General features: G+C 38.8%; 1 protein-coding gene across 3 annotated transcripts in view; it reads right to left on the bottom strand.

Moving 5' to 3' along the window:
* Positions 1-8,480: 8,480 nt before the first annotated feature.
* Positions 8,481-15,379, bottom strand: part of CD164 (CD164 molecule) — a 17,080-nt gene continuing 10,181 nt past the window's right edge. For all 3 annotated transcript variants that reach the window (XM_017878724.1, XM_017878725.1, XM_017878726.1), the window contains 2 exons: positions 12,321-12,377; positions 8,481-10,975 (listed from right to left, as the gene is read on the bottom strand). In XM_017878724.1, coding sequence (XP_017734213.1) covers positions 10,809-10,975; positions 12,321-12,377 — 224 coding nt within the window. In that variant the 3' untranslated portion in view covers positions 8,481-10,808. The remainder of the gene's footprint in view (positions 10,976-12,320; positions 12,378-15,379) is intronic.

The raw sequence follows: 15,379 nt of genomic DNA, 5'->3' as shown, positions 1-15,379 counted from the left end.
AATTAGAATACATACAATTAACAATATGAAGAATTTCCGTATTGGTTTTTTGACATATGAGCTAAGAATCAATTATGGTAGGATCACTGGAAGTCCCTGGAGCTTTCCCTATCAAAAAAGCAAACCAGAAGCAATACTATAACCCTGGGGAAATGGCCCTGGGCATTAATGCCACCATCAAACACTTGAAAGAAGCAAGGGTGATGATACCCATCCCTTCATCATTTAACTCACCACTCTGGCCTGTGCAGAAGACAGATCTTAGAAATAACCAGGGAGTATCAGTTCCACATCTTAATGAGGTAGTGATTTCAATTGCAGCTGCTCTCACAGACTTAGCATCTTTACTGAAACAAATTAGTATGCTCCTGGGACTTGACATGCAGTTATTTCCTTAAAGCCTTTTGTACCATGAGAGGCAGTTTGCTTTTACCTGGCAAAGCCACAATATATCTTTATAGTCTTGCCTCAAAGCTTTGTCAGTTCTCCTTCTCTCTGCCATGATACAGTCCACAGAGACCTTGTTCATCATGATATTCCACACAATATCACACTGGTCCACTACACCGATGACATTATGCTGACTAGAAATAATGAGCAGGATGTGGCAAGTACTTAGGTGCTTAATAAAACAAATAAAAACTAAAAGGTGAAAGAAAAATCCCATAATTCAGAAACTCAGTGAAGTTTCTAGGGGTTCAATGATTTGGAACAAGTTAAAATATCCCCCTTCAAAATGAAAGATAAGTTGCTGCACTTCACACTGTGCAGCACAATTAAAGAGACATGATGCTTGGTAGGTCATTTTGAATTCTGAAGGCAACATATACTTTCCATGTGCTATTTCAGCCCATCTAGAGTCACTCATAAGATTATCATTTTTGAGTGGCTACCAGAGCAAAAAAAAGCTCTATTTCAAGTTTGAGTTATAGCACAAGCTGCTCTACCATGTGGGTCTTATGATCCAGCAGATCCAATGATACTGAAAGTAGCACGGCCTACGGGGATATTGTGTGAAGCCGCTGCCAAGCACCAGTAGGAGAATCATGGGGAAGCAAACCTATGTCTTCTGAAGATTATACTCTCCTTTTAAGAAAGTTTCTGTCTTCCTACTGTGCTTTGGTAGAGACTGAATACCTAACCATGGGATGGCAGGGGTCATGTGGCCTGAGCTTCCCATCATAATGTGGATGTTGTTAGCTAGCCTAGTCATGAACTTAGACTTGCAAAGCAGCAATCTATCATCAAACAGCAATGGTACACAACAGACTTAGCTTGTTTTAACAGGTCTGAAGGCAGAAGTAGCATAGCTTGCTTGAACAGTTGGCTCAGACTCTTTTAACACCAGCTCCTGTTTCACTGTCTTCTCTCCCTCAACCCATACCTATGGTCTAATGGGGGTTGTTCTAACAACCAATTGACCAAGAAAGAAAAAAAAAAAGTCTGGTTTACAGATTGGTCTGCATGATATGTTGGTTTCATCCAAAAATGGATACCTAAAGCAATATAGCCCCACCTGAGGGCAACCCTGAATGGCAGTGGTCCAAAAAAAAAAAAAAACTCCTCCCAGTGAACAGAACTTCAAGTAGTACCTTTGGTTGGCCACTTGTCTGAACTGAGAGATGGCCAGAAGAACAGACCTACACTAATTCATGGGTAGTTGCTGATGGTTTGGCTAGATGGAGAGTTGGAAGAAACAGGTCTGGAAGGCTGGTGACAAGGAAGTCTGGAATTATCTGTGGATGGACCTCTGGGAATGGGCACAGACGAAAGATATTTGTGTCCTAGGTTAATGCCCATTGATATGGTTTGGCTCTGTGTCCCCACCCAAATCCCATCTTATAGCTCCTGTAATTCTCACGTGCTGTAGGAGGGACCCAGTGGGAGATGACTGAATCATGGGGGTACCTCTTTCCCATGCTGTTCTTGTGATAGTGAATAAGTCTCATGAGATCTGATGGTTTTAAAAACGGGAGTTTCTCTGCGCAAGCTCTCTTTGCCTGCTGCCATCCATGTAAGACGTGATTTGCTCTTCCTTGCCTTCCACCATGATTGTGAGGCCTCCCCAGCCATGTGGAACAACTTTAAGCCCATTAAATTTCTTTCTTATCAGCAGCGTCAGACTACTACACCCACCAAAGGGCATCCATAGCAGAGGAGACTCTTACTAATGAAGTTGACAAAATAATGTGCTGAGGTTATCAGTTAGTTACATTAATTATAATCTCAGAGCACATTCCCCAGCTACTATACCACTTGCTCAATGGGTCCATAAATAATGCAGCCACAGGGATAGAGGCTATGTGTGGGCTCAACATCAGGGGATTCCCCTTACCAAGGCTGACAGGCACTACTGCCAGCTGTCCAATCTGTCAAGAGCCAAGACCAATATTGAGGCTGCAATATGGCACCAATTCCATGGGTAGTTGCTGAACAGTTGCTCCTGGTGGCAGGCTGACTACATCACATCTTTTCCATCATGTAGGGGGCAGAGATTCATCTTCACTGGAATAGACACATATTCTGGATATGGATTGCTTCCCTGCCCATAATGCTTCTGCCAGTACTGCTATCCAATCCGCATACTCACAAAATGCCTTGTCCACCATCATGGCATTTCCCATAGCATTGCTTCTAAGCATGGAATCAGTTTCACAGCAAATGAAATGCTGCAATGAGTTCATGCCTATGAAATTAACATACCCCAATACCCAGAAGTGGTTAATCTAATTGAAAGGTGGAATGGTTCACTGAATACCCACTTATGATGATAGCTGGGAGATACCACAGTGAAAGTATGCAGTTCCACATCACAGTATATGCTTTGAGCCAGAGTGTACAGTTCTAGGAATCACAGGGTGGACGTGGGAATGGCTCCTTTCATGATTATACTTCTTACTTTAGCAAACTCAAGCTTGCTGGTTTGGTGGTCTTAGTTCCCAGGGGATCCTTCAATCAGACACACAACAATGGTTCCACTGATGCAGGATCTAAGATGAGATTGCCATGTGGGTTTCTGACGCCACTGAACCAGTAAGAAACAAAGGGTGTAACTATACTGGGCAGGAATGATCAATCCTGATTACCAAAGTAAGTGTATTGCTAGCACACAATGGAGGCAAAAAGGACTATTTTTGGAACACAGGAGATTCTCTGGGTGACGCAGTACTTCCACATCGAATAGTAAAGGCTCATGAAAAATTACAGCAACCAAAACAGGTAGCACAGGAGGACTCAAGATTCTTCAGTAATGAGTATTTGGGCCACTCCACCAGGTAAAGAACTCTGACCAGCTGAGGTTCTGGCCAAGGGCAAAATAAATCTCAAATAGGGAGTTAAAGGAGGTTGAAGGTTTGTAGAAATGACGGCTATAGTAGCTTTGAATATTTTCCATTTTCTTCTTGTATGTATCCGTATGTTCTAACCATTTTCATTTTCTCCTTCCATTTTAAATATACACATTTTTGGAGGTTAAATTTACAATTCGGTTTTTTTGAGACAGAATCTTGCTCTATCGCCCAGGCTGGAATGCAGTGGCACAATCTCAGCTCACTGCAACCTCCGCCTACCAGGTTCAAGTGATTCTCCTGACTAAGCCTCCTGAGTAGCTGAGATTACAGGTGTCTGTCACCATGCCCAGCTAAATTTTCGTATTTTTAGTAGCGATGGGATTTCACCACGTTGGCCAGGCTGGTCTCAAACTCCCTACCTTCAGTGATCTGCCCAAGACGGACTGGTCTGGATGTGGGGCTGTAGCGCTTTAGTTTTCCACTTTTGGATGAAACCAATGTTGCAGACCAATCCATCTTGACCTCCCGAAGCGCTGGGATTACAGGCGTGAGGCACCACACTGGCCACAAATCGGTCTTTTGATAACAGGGCATTTGGTGAAACAGTGACAGAACTTGAGTAATTCATATAGCCAACAATGGATACAATGACTGCTGGTACTGGGCTTCTCGTGTTGGGGAAAGGGAGCAAACATGACTTGTAAGGAAGTATAGCTGTATCTTGTTAGGTGGAAAGGTAAAGCTGTTCCACTGTTGTTCAGAAGTGTCAAAGTGTGTAGATTGGCAAATGTGGAAGCTAAGTAGCCAAAGGGGTGGACTGTGACTATTACCAATTTCCTGCCTCAGCTCCCAATCCACCTATCATTGCCTGCTCTGTGATAATGATGCTGGACCATATGACTATTTCTCTTATACACAAGGCTGGGGAAAAGGTTTAGAGAAAACAGTAATTGGAGGTCACACAAAGTTAGGAATCAAGCCTGGTCCTTCCTTAAGACACACTAGAAAGCGTTCTCAGAGGAGTCTGGCCTCAGTATTGGGGAAGCAGCATGATGTTTTGTAAGGGCACTGGCAGGATGCTGGAGGGGTTTCTTTTCCTGGCTCTGGTTTGCTCCACTAGGCAGACACCCTCAGTGCCCGGCTCCAGCAGCTCACAGCTTAACAGTGGAATACCACTAATGTGGCAACCTCCTATGTGTGACTTACCACTCACTGCCTTGGATGACTTCCCAGAAGACTGCCACTGGTGTGACAAACATGGATGGCTTCCTTGGCACTCTATCAGATTATGCACTACCATGAGCTCTCCACCCAGAGGGCCAGGACTGCACGCTCGCTAAGAGTTCTGAAATTCAGCTTGAGGGAGAGTGGGTGGTGACTGCTTCCTATATCTGCTATCTCTGTATTTTTTAAAGTTCTTTTTTGGCTGGGTGTGGTGACTCACGCCTGTAATCCCAGCACTTTGTGAGGCCGAGGTGGGTGGATCACTTGAGGTCAGGAGTTTGAGACCAGTCTGGCCAACATGGTGAAACCCCGTCTCTACTAAAAATACAAAAACATTAGCCGGGCGTGGTGGCTCATGCCTATAATACCAGCTACTCGGGAGGCTGAGGCAGGAAAATGGCTTGAACCTGGGAGGCAGAGGTTGCAGTGAGCTGTGATTGTGCCACTGCACTCCAGTCTCCAGCCTGGGCAACAGAGCAAGACTCTATCTCATAAAAAATAATAAAAAATAAGAAAGTTCTTTTTACTGCTTCACAAATTTCTTAAAATTATGCAGATAATATGCCCCATCACTTCAATCTACTGTTATAGCTAATTTCTCTTCATACCAACTTTTCCTGTTTATACTGTATGGTCTCTGTCTCCTGATTATACACTGGTTGACACAAACCACTATAAGAGACACAAACTTGAAAAAACATTTTTTTTTTTTTTTGAGACAGAGTCTCGCTCTGTCGCCCTGGCTAGAGTGCAGTGGCTCGATCTCTGCTCACTGCAAGCTCCGCCACTCCAGTTCACACCATTCTCCTGCCTCAGCCTCCCCAACAGCTGACACTACAGAGTGCATGCTGCCACGCCCAGCTAATTTTCTGTATTTTTAGTAGAGATGGGATTTCACTGTGTTAGTAAGGATGGTCTCAATCTCCTGACCTTGTGATCCCCCCGGCCTTGGCCTCCCAAAGTGCTGGGATTACAGGCGTGAGCCACCGCGCCCAGCCAAGAAAATATTTTTAAAAATCTATTCACCATAGATTAGCAGCCAGCGTATTTTCAGATTAGAACAAAACCCCTACAAATTGATAAAAAAAAAAAAAAAAAAAAAGAAAATAGACGATTCACCAAGGAAATCATTCCACTCACCAGAATATTAAAATTTAAAAACTGTTTGGTTATCAAGTGCTCTGCTGCCAGTGATAAGTGGAAAGCAATCCCTGTGAACGTCCTCAGTGTGGAAACCCTCTGAATTTCCACGCCTCCATTTCTACTCCAGAGGAAGTCACGCATAAACAAGGTGGCAGATACAAACATGCTCTGTAAAATTGTTGCTATGAACTAAAAACTGCAAAAAGCTTGTCTTTCAATAGGTAAATACCTGTGTCAATTATGGTATCCATACTACATATACCAACACAGAAATTAAGAATTTGGTTTAGCCCATTCAGGACATAGGCATGGGCAAAGACTTCATGTCTAAAACACCAAAAGCAATGGTAACAAAAGCCAAAATAGACAAATGAGATCTAACTGAAGAGCTTCTGCATAGCAAAAGAAACTATCATCAGAGTGAACCGGCAATCTACAGAATGGAAGAAAATTTTTGCAATCTGTCCATCTGACAAAGGGCTAATATCCAGAATCTACTAAGAACTTAAATAAATTTACAAGAAAAAAAAAACCATCAAAAAGTGGGCAGAGGATATGAACAGACACTTCTCAAAATAAGACATTTCTGCAGCCAACAGACATATGAAAAAATGTTCATCACTGGTCATTAGAGAAATGCAAATCAAAATCACAATGACATACCATCTCACGCCAGTTAGAATGGCAATCACTAAAAAGTCAGGAAACATGCTGGAGAGGATGTGGAGAAATATGAACGCTTTTACACTGTTGGTAGGAGTGTAAATTAGTTCAACCATTGTGGAAGACAGTGTGGCAATTCCTCAAGGATCTAGAACTAGAAATACCATTTGACCCAGCCATCCCATTACTGGGTATATACTCAAAGGATTATAAATTATGATACTATAAAGACACATGCACACGTATGTTTACTGTGACACTATTCACAATAGCAAAGACTTGGAACCAACCCAAATGTCCATCAATAATAGACTGGATAAAGAAAATGTAGCACATATATACCATGGAATACTATGCAGCCATTAAAAAAGGATGAGTTCATGTCCTTTGCAGGGACATGGATGAAGCTGGAAACCATCATTCTCAGCAAAACAGAAAACAAGAAAAGAAAACCAAACACATGTTCTCATAAGCTGGAGTCGAACAATGAGAACACATGGACACAGGGAGGGGAACATCACACACTGGGGCCTGTTGGGGGGTGGGGAGCTGGGGGAGGGATAGCGTTAGGAGAAACTCCTAATATAAATGACAAGTTGATGGGTGCACCAAACCAACATAGCACACGTATACCTATGTAACAAACCTGCATGTTGTGCACATGTACCCTAGGGGGAAAAAAAAAATTTGGTATAGCCACATACACTACATTTGAAAGATCTCCAAAAAGTGAGTGAACATTACAGGATGATAACATAAAAATCTATATTACATATTTTCCAAAGGTACATACAATTATGTGATTATAAATCCATTAATTGTAAACCAGTTACAGTGATTACCTCCATATCACCATTCTGGTAAGTGGAGGAAGGCAAGAGGAGAAAAGGGCTGGGGATGGTCAAAGAAGGCTGATACCATATCTGTAATATTTAAATGCAATTTGTTTTATAAGAAGTATATTTAAGAAAATCTACTAATTGAAAATTTTAAAAATAATACATTATAAACCCTATCTTGAACTTTTTCTTCCAGCTGCGATGAAATGAGGCTGGATTCTGGAATGACTAAAAAACACTGGACAAGGCCAGGCACGATGGCTCACGCCTATAATCCCAGCACTTTGGGAGGCCAAGGCAGGTGGATCACCCGAGGCCAGGAGTTCGAGACCAGCCTGGCCAACATGGCGGAACTCAATCTCTACTAAAAAAAAATACAAAAATTAGCTGGCCATGGTGGTGCATACCTGTAATGCCAGCCACTCAGGAGGCTGAGGCAGAAGAATTGCTTGAACCTGGGAGGTGGAGGGTGCAGTGAGCGGAGGTCACACCACTGCACTCCAGCCTGGGTGACAAGAGACTCCACATCAAAAAAAAAAAAAAAAATTGTTTCTAATGTTTACCAGAGTCATTAAGCTTAGCATCAAGCTTTGCATTACTTAAGTAAAATGTGACCATGTGTAAGGTTAATACAAAACCCAAAATTCATGATTTCTAAAGTGAATTATTCAGTCCACCCTTACAGGTTTTAAGGCTTACAAGAGGGGTAAATTCTTAGTTCAAGTCCAGTGATTTAAACTAGAACATAATTTTGCCCACAAAATAACAAGAACCACATTTTGAAGTCACAGCATGTGGCTTGGTAGTAATTTATACCAAATAGTACTTGGTTTTTACTTTATATGCAATATGAACTAAAATGGCAGAAAGTCACAAACTAGCTTTCAGATATATAAAAACAAAATCTAACTAATTTTATATTATGCTTGTTGTTGTTAGAGCAGTGCTCAAAATTACAGAACCTTCAAATTGTTACATTTTCACAAAATTTGCTACATATGTTGACATTAATATGTGTCAGGGAATTCATACCCAGGTAAAGGACAATTACATAGTATTCCTCTCAAATTATTGGAAAACTACAGCATAATTTCTATTGATTTGTGGAAGATCAACTTGCAAATCACTCCCACAGGTGTACCAAGTCCTCCCTCCACCTATTACTTCCAAGGCTCTGCTTTCTATTGATATGAACATGCGCCTTAGTTACTATCTGCTGGTCTAGAGGAGCTATAAAAATTGAGTAGAAAACCCACCCCAAGTGGACTAAGATAAATTTAGCAAGCATTAAATTTTATAAGCAAAACGCAGTAACACACTATTAATTCAATAAACATGTAGATTTATTTTAAGTCAGTTTGGTACATGATACAGATTGGTTTTGCAGTTTTTAATGAACTGAAATAGAAATGTCTAAATACAGCAGTATCTGCCTGTGCAACAAATATCTGTAAGGTAAAATAAGGTATCTGATAGAAGAACATCTGCAAGAACAAATCAGATGAAAATCTGAAAAGGTTTCTATTACCTTCTGGATTTAAAAAAAAAAACCCAAAATTATTAATGGCTCAAGATACTACATTGCTAAAGTTAGGGGAAAAAGTAAAAAGGCTGTGAGTTCTGTTGCAAGAGCTCATCTGTAGACCTGCAAAATCTAACTAATTTTATATTATGCTTGTTGTTAGAGCAGTGCTCAAAATTACAGACCCTTCAAATTGTTACATTTTCACAAAATTTGCTACATATGTTGACATTAATGTGTGTCAGGGAATTCATACCCAGGTAAAGGACAATTACATCATCGTAGCTAATTTTTGCCACCTTGGAGGAACGGAATTCTGCCTATTTTCAAATTAATCCTATAGCACTCACTAAAAACTAACAGCCATGGCACCATAATACATTTTGTGAGGTACCTAGAATATTACTAATGGAAACAAAAAATGTGAGGTAAACCTACCTTTCCCCAAGAAACTTTGAAGCCAGAGATTTTAAACAATTAAGGCACTTGAAAACATTAGGTATATGTACAAATGTGCAAGTAAAACAAACAGCTGTACCGAGTAACAAAGAAACAGTCAATCTTCATCTTAACAACCTTTAACAGTTATCTAAATGCAGAGTTTCAGTTTATGAAATGAACCCAAGCAATCTGTCATTTCTTACTATAAAATACTCAAAATCAAGTGCGACACTCAGCCACTACTGGCTAAAGAAACTAAATAAAAACCGTTAATGACCTAGAAAAGCAAAAGTCCATTTTAAACTACTTAAAGCCTCTGAACTAGTCCAATGAGTCAAAGGCAAGGGAGAAATAATTCTCTAAAACTGAGGAAGATCCTCTAAACGAGAAAACTATAGAAGTTAAAGTATGCATGCTTATTATACTATGGGAAACCAAGAAGAAAGGAAGAGAAAAAGAAAAAGCACAGTCTATTTATCTAGGACAATCAGAAAAAATCTACAGTAACCTGATCAACCAAAAAATCCTCAGGTGTTCTGAAATTACATTGGTCACTTCTGTCTTAAAACTTAAAATGATTGTCTCATTTAAATAAATGATTCTAAAATAGTAAGACTGTCTCATTTAAATAGTAAATGATTCTAAAATAATGTATTTCCTTCTTACCTCACCAAAGAAGTCACTTCTCAAGAAAGTCTGGTGGAAATCCTTTCAAGGTACAATAGTGCTAGCATACTTTTTAAAGTACCAAGGAAAGTATAATTAAATCAATTTAGCTCTATACTTTTCAACAGCCATAAGAAAAATGTTGGGAGGTTCAATATACGAAGGCTTTAAATTTTGTGTAACAGCCTTTAGCTTAAGTTTCTCTGCTCTGAAATAAATTTTCAATTAAATATTAACAGTATGGTATCTAAAACAGGTTTACTTGCTCACATCAAGTTACATCTGCTAACCAGTCCTTCCCTTCTTTAATGTGAAAGAACAAATCATAATAGCTAGAGCTTACCTTTCACTGTCTTCTAAGGCACTGTTCTTTATTTTCTCAATGACATAAGGTGCTTTACAAGTATGAACAATAACCTGTTATACACTAATGGTATCCTTTCATTTCTTTAAATCTGGAATGTAATTCCTTGTGTGGCATCTTATTTCTAATGTAGAAAAAATAGCTGTTATCAAGCACAAAATTTTACTCTAAGGATACCATTTGTACTACTTAATTTATAAATTTATTCCACTTTTGAAATGACAGCCAAAAATCCACCTAATTGATTCTCATTTGGCATGTTCTTCTCAATTCTGCTCACTAAATTAAAATTACTAAATTTAAACTGCCAAGAGTCATGATGTTGTCTGCACAAGACAACATTTTCCATCACATACAGAAAGTTACATTTGGCATGTTAAGGAAAAAAATATATATAATCCCACAGCAGCAGCTATTTAGAACAAAAGAAGACGGCCACAGGATTCATGCAGAGTATTTTAAGTATTCCTGTTGAACACAATGATTTAATTGATTTTTTCTTCACGGATGATGCTCCCAAACATCCTATATGCATCCATGGAAATTTAAAGATCCTGGAATAGCGTCTTCCATGTGGGACATCTTGAAAGATAGTATTTTGGTTTCAGTGAGTTACACAAATGAATCACCAGTCCTTATTAATTCAACGGGTCTGTTTACAGAGTGTGGTAATTTCGTTCTTTAGATTTGCAGAATTTATAAAGAAAGAAAATTACAGCCTGCACACCCAAGACCAGGACAATTCCTCCAATGAAACTGGCTGCATCAAAGGTAGACTTTCGCACAGGCTGTGAGGTTGGAGTCACAGTGGTATTTGTTGTACCTGTTAGATAAGACAAGAGAAGCAACATTCCTAAGTTTCATGGTCCTCTATTTAATTTAAAGACTCACCTGAGCCTCTATTTTGCCATGTGTTAAATTCTATAAATTATTTCCTCCAGTCAGGTCTTTACAGCTAGAATTTATCCCTAATTGAGGAAGACAACCATATCCCATTTTTCATTCCACCGAAGGATACAAAGTGGTCAATGTTGTCGTACTACTACAAATTTAAAACAATGGGAAAATTCTCCTGGTATGTAAATTGTGCCCTGGGAATATATCAAACACTTCTAAAATATGCAACAATTTCTTCAGACTATGTACTTTTAGTTAATCGCGACTGTAAACATCAATAGTACTGAAAATTCACATGAATTGTGAATTTACTAGTATTAGGTCAAAAATATGGTTGCAATTTTCATGTTACAAAATAATCTTAATGATATGCAAATTATAATTTCAACAAGTAAAATAATTTGTTTTAAAGGCATATCCTGCCAACAAATTTCACGTGAGAAAGTATTATCAAGTAATAAGGAAAAAACAAAATCTGAATTTCTTTTCAGGCAGTAAAATGTTTCAAGAGGAAACAGAAAAAGCGATTTCCCATTTAAAATAACTGTTACTTTTTTCTTTGTATAGTGGCTGTACAAGTTGGTTACTTTAAAATTAATCACAACTGTTTTGTATTCCTTCTTGTGAAGACTGAGTGGCTTCACTGAAACTGAGAAAAAGGTGGCGTAAGCATGAAGCCAAAGAAATCACAAAAAGCAGGTAGAAGATTCATTAGCATCAGTTTTTTAAAATATGGATGGAGGAAAGGATTCCTAACCTGTGTACCTACAGTATCCTGTGGCATAATCTAAATATGACTTAAATTAGATTATGTCAAATCATCATTTAATAACAAGCTAATATTCACATTACTGAGCAATGTTAAGAAATGGTTAAGTAAGTGAGGTGCACATCTGGTAGTGATTCAGACTTTTTAGACCTTTCTCAGTGAAAAGGACGGATATATTATCTTCCCTCAAATCGCCATGCTCTCTCATACAGCACATAACCAATCCGATTTTACATACAAGTTGTACTGAAATGTTTGGAAAAACATTATTACTTAATTCTAAAGTGTCACGTCAAATGTGATTACACAGTTAAAAATGAGAAGAGGAATCTCAGCAAAGCTATCATTATTGTGTTAACAAAACACTACCTTGATCCCCACTAAATGTAAGAGCACTTCCATAACCATTAATGAAGAAACCTGGAAAATGATGGTAGAAATTGTAAAGGGCAACATCGTACACACATCCTACATCACTGTTAATCTAAAAAGCCTCAATTACCTGATGTAGTAACTGTCTTGGAAGTTGTAGAAGGGGAGGGCTGAACTGTGGGTTTAGCTGGAATGAAAACAAAATGTCTTTTTAAAAAACCTTAAAATTTCTAGCTTCCCAGTTATCTAATAGCTTCAAAAAATAATGCTGCCAACCTCAACATGCTTTCAATTTTTTGAGACCAAAAGCCAAATTTCAGTTAATGGTTCACTGATATAGCTATGCAGCCAAGAATACTAGGATGTAAGTGTATTTTAAAACATTAAGCAATCATAAAATTGTTAATATCTATGTATGTATCTTGTATAAAATCTATGTATACATCTGGATAAAATTTGCCTAAACTTTTTTATCTTGCTCACAGCCAAGGGCAAGAATATATTTAGGGGAGGAAACTATCGGTTCTTCATAATCTTTCTCCTAAGACAAAAACTATTAAAGTCGTAAGTTCTCTCTTACAAGGGTACTGAGATTTGCCTATCTTCTTCACTTCAGGGGTTGGCAAACTTTTCTTAAACAGGTTGAAAGCAAATATTTTACTCTTTGGGCACTGTGTAACGCAAAAGCAGCCAAAGTCACTCTGCACATGAATGGGCATGGTATGTTCCCAATGAAGCTTTGTAACAGGGGCCCTGGGCCCGCAGTTCCCCAACGTAAGATTCTAAGAGCCCAAGTGTAAGCTCTAATCCACCACATAGCATGGGGACAAAATACTACTTGAGTTGCCATTACTTTTATTGGCAAGAACTGCAATTACTTTCACACCAACCTAAGAGTTGATGATACCGCTAAAGAAATGCACATTCTGAGAAGGATCAGTTTGAATGTAAAATTATTTTAGGGACTAAAGGACTCTTTTTTTTTTTTTTGAGACGGAGTCTTGCTCTGTCACCCAGACTGGAGTCCAATGGCACATTTTTGGCTCACTGCAACCTCCGCCTCCCGGGTTCAAACAATTCTCTTCCCTCAGACTCCTGTGTAGCTGGGATTACAGGCACGTGCCACCACACCCGGCTAATTTTTTATTTTTAGGAGAGACGGGGTTTCACCACATTGACGATGCTGGTCTTAAACTCTGACCTCAGGTGATCCGCCCGCCTCAGCCTCCCAAAGTGCTGGGATTACAGGCGTGAGCCACCGTACCCAGCCTAAAGCACTCTTAAGAAGGGAACACTGAACAATGTGTATTACAAGTTGTCATCTGTAAGAGTTTTCATATATGTGGTTATAGTTTATACAAATTAACATTTTTCCTAGCATCCAAAGAGCTACTAAATAATTAGTATATCATTTTTTTTTTTTTTTTTTTCGAGACAGTCTCTCACTCTGTTGCCCAGGCTGGAGTGCAATGGTGTGATCTCGGCTCACTGCAACCTCTGCCTCCTGGGTTCAAGTGATTCTCCTGCCTCAGCCTCCCAAGTAGCTGGGATTACAGGCATCCGCCACTGCTCCCAACTAACTTTTGTAATTTTAGTAGAGACAGGGTTTCACCATGTTGCCCAAGCTGGTTTCGAACTCCTGAACTCAAGTGATCTGCCCGCCTTGGCCTCCCAAAGTGCTGGGATAACAGGCATGACTCACCGTGTCCAGCCAGTATATTACCTATTAAATTTCTACTAGTAGTATCAATACTAATAGAAGTTTGACCAAGGCTTTCAGAAAGGAAGGATGTGAATATAGTTTATACAAATTAACATTTTTTCTAACATCCAAATGGCTACAAAATAAATTCAAAGTTTGCTGGAGCGTTTGAGAAAGGTTTCATTAAGAGGTGGTCCTAAGGGTAGGGTTCAAATTTTTGGAAAGTGCACTATAGGAGTCACTAGCTAAGAGAGCTTCTTTTGTCTTAGGAAATAATTAGGTAAGTCAGGCTTCAGAGTGCAAGGGCTTCAATATGAGGATCTGCTTATGCTGGTGGGCAGCTAGGGATGCTTTCGGGAAAGATGAAGATTAATCTGAGATTTATATTTTATAAAAATGTAAAGTGCTACGCAAACATTCATTTTTGTACTGTTTCAGAAAAAAGGATTTGAGGGCTAAAGAGAATCTGGAAAACAAATGTTACTTCTGTTTAAAGTACATAACTGAATAGACTTCAAAGTGATATGCTTAACCCACAAAGGACAGGGAAAGGGTGCCAAATACCTATTGATAAAGCACAGAAATGAGGTAATCTTTTCACTGTATTAGACTTTCAATCAAAATAAAAACCTCAATAGGAATCAGCATCCTCCCAAACTCTACTAATATAAAAGAGGAAGTTCTGTGCTTTAACAGTAAATATACACGGAAAGAGCAGGGCTTGACAGTTTTCAGATATTGCTAAATATCTGAATACTGCTAAAAGTAGATCTTTAAAGACAAGGACTCTCGTAACAGGCAGACTACCCATGTCCCAAAGTTGACAGAATCCTAGGAAACTAAAGTATTCTAATTTTTACATGACAATGAGCAAACAGAGGGCTTAAGACTTCTTTTATTAGTATTGATACTACTTAGAAGCTAATAGGTGATATACAAATAATACTGATGGATATGTTCAGACCTATTTGCTTTCTTTTCCCTCTTACTTCAAGCATTGTTGTACATGCTTTCATCCATTCTGCTGTTGATTAAACAGTTCTCTCATCTCTCCATGCTGGGAAAATCTTAGGGGAAAATATTTGACCTTCTCTCTGATAAGACTGGTCCTTACACAGAATTCCTAGATTAGAGGCTGTGATTACGTTAAAGCTCATTATTCCTATCAAGGTTTTTACTGCTTCTATGTAACAACAAAAAATAACTTTACAAGTTAAACACATCAAATTCTGTTCAATCTCAAAACACTAATACTAATTGTTTGACAATGTTAGGAAAAAAAAATCTGCAAATTTGCAATTTGATTCTCACTACCCAGCCTCAGAACAAGGTAAAAACTAGTTCTTTTTTATAAGTAGGCAAAATATTTTATTTTCAATTTTGAAAAAAATATTACATTGACAATATTTTCAAAATAAAACCACCACTTAGGGAATATACCTCTGTTGACCTACTGTTTCTTTTACCAAAAAAAAAAAAAAAAAAAA

Source organism: Rhinopithecus bieti, unplaced genomic scaffold, assembly GCF_001698545.2.
Source record: "Rhinopithecus bieti isolate Rb0 unplaced genomic scaffold, ASM169854v2 scaffold_11508, whole genome shotgun sequence".
NCBI classification, from domain to species: Eukaryota; Metazoa; Chordata; class Mammalia; order Primates; family Cercopithecidae; genus Rhinopithecus; species Rhinopithecus bieti.
Note: the sequence above shows the minus strand (reverse complement) of the source record. Positions and strands in the feature narration are given on the sequence as shown.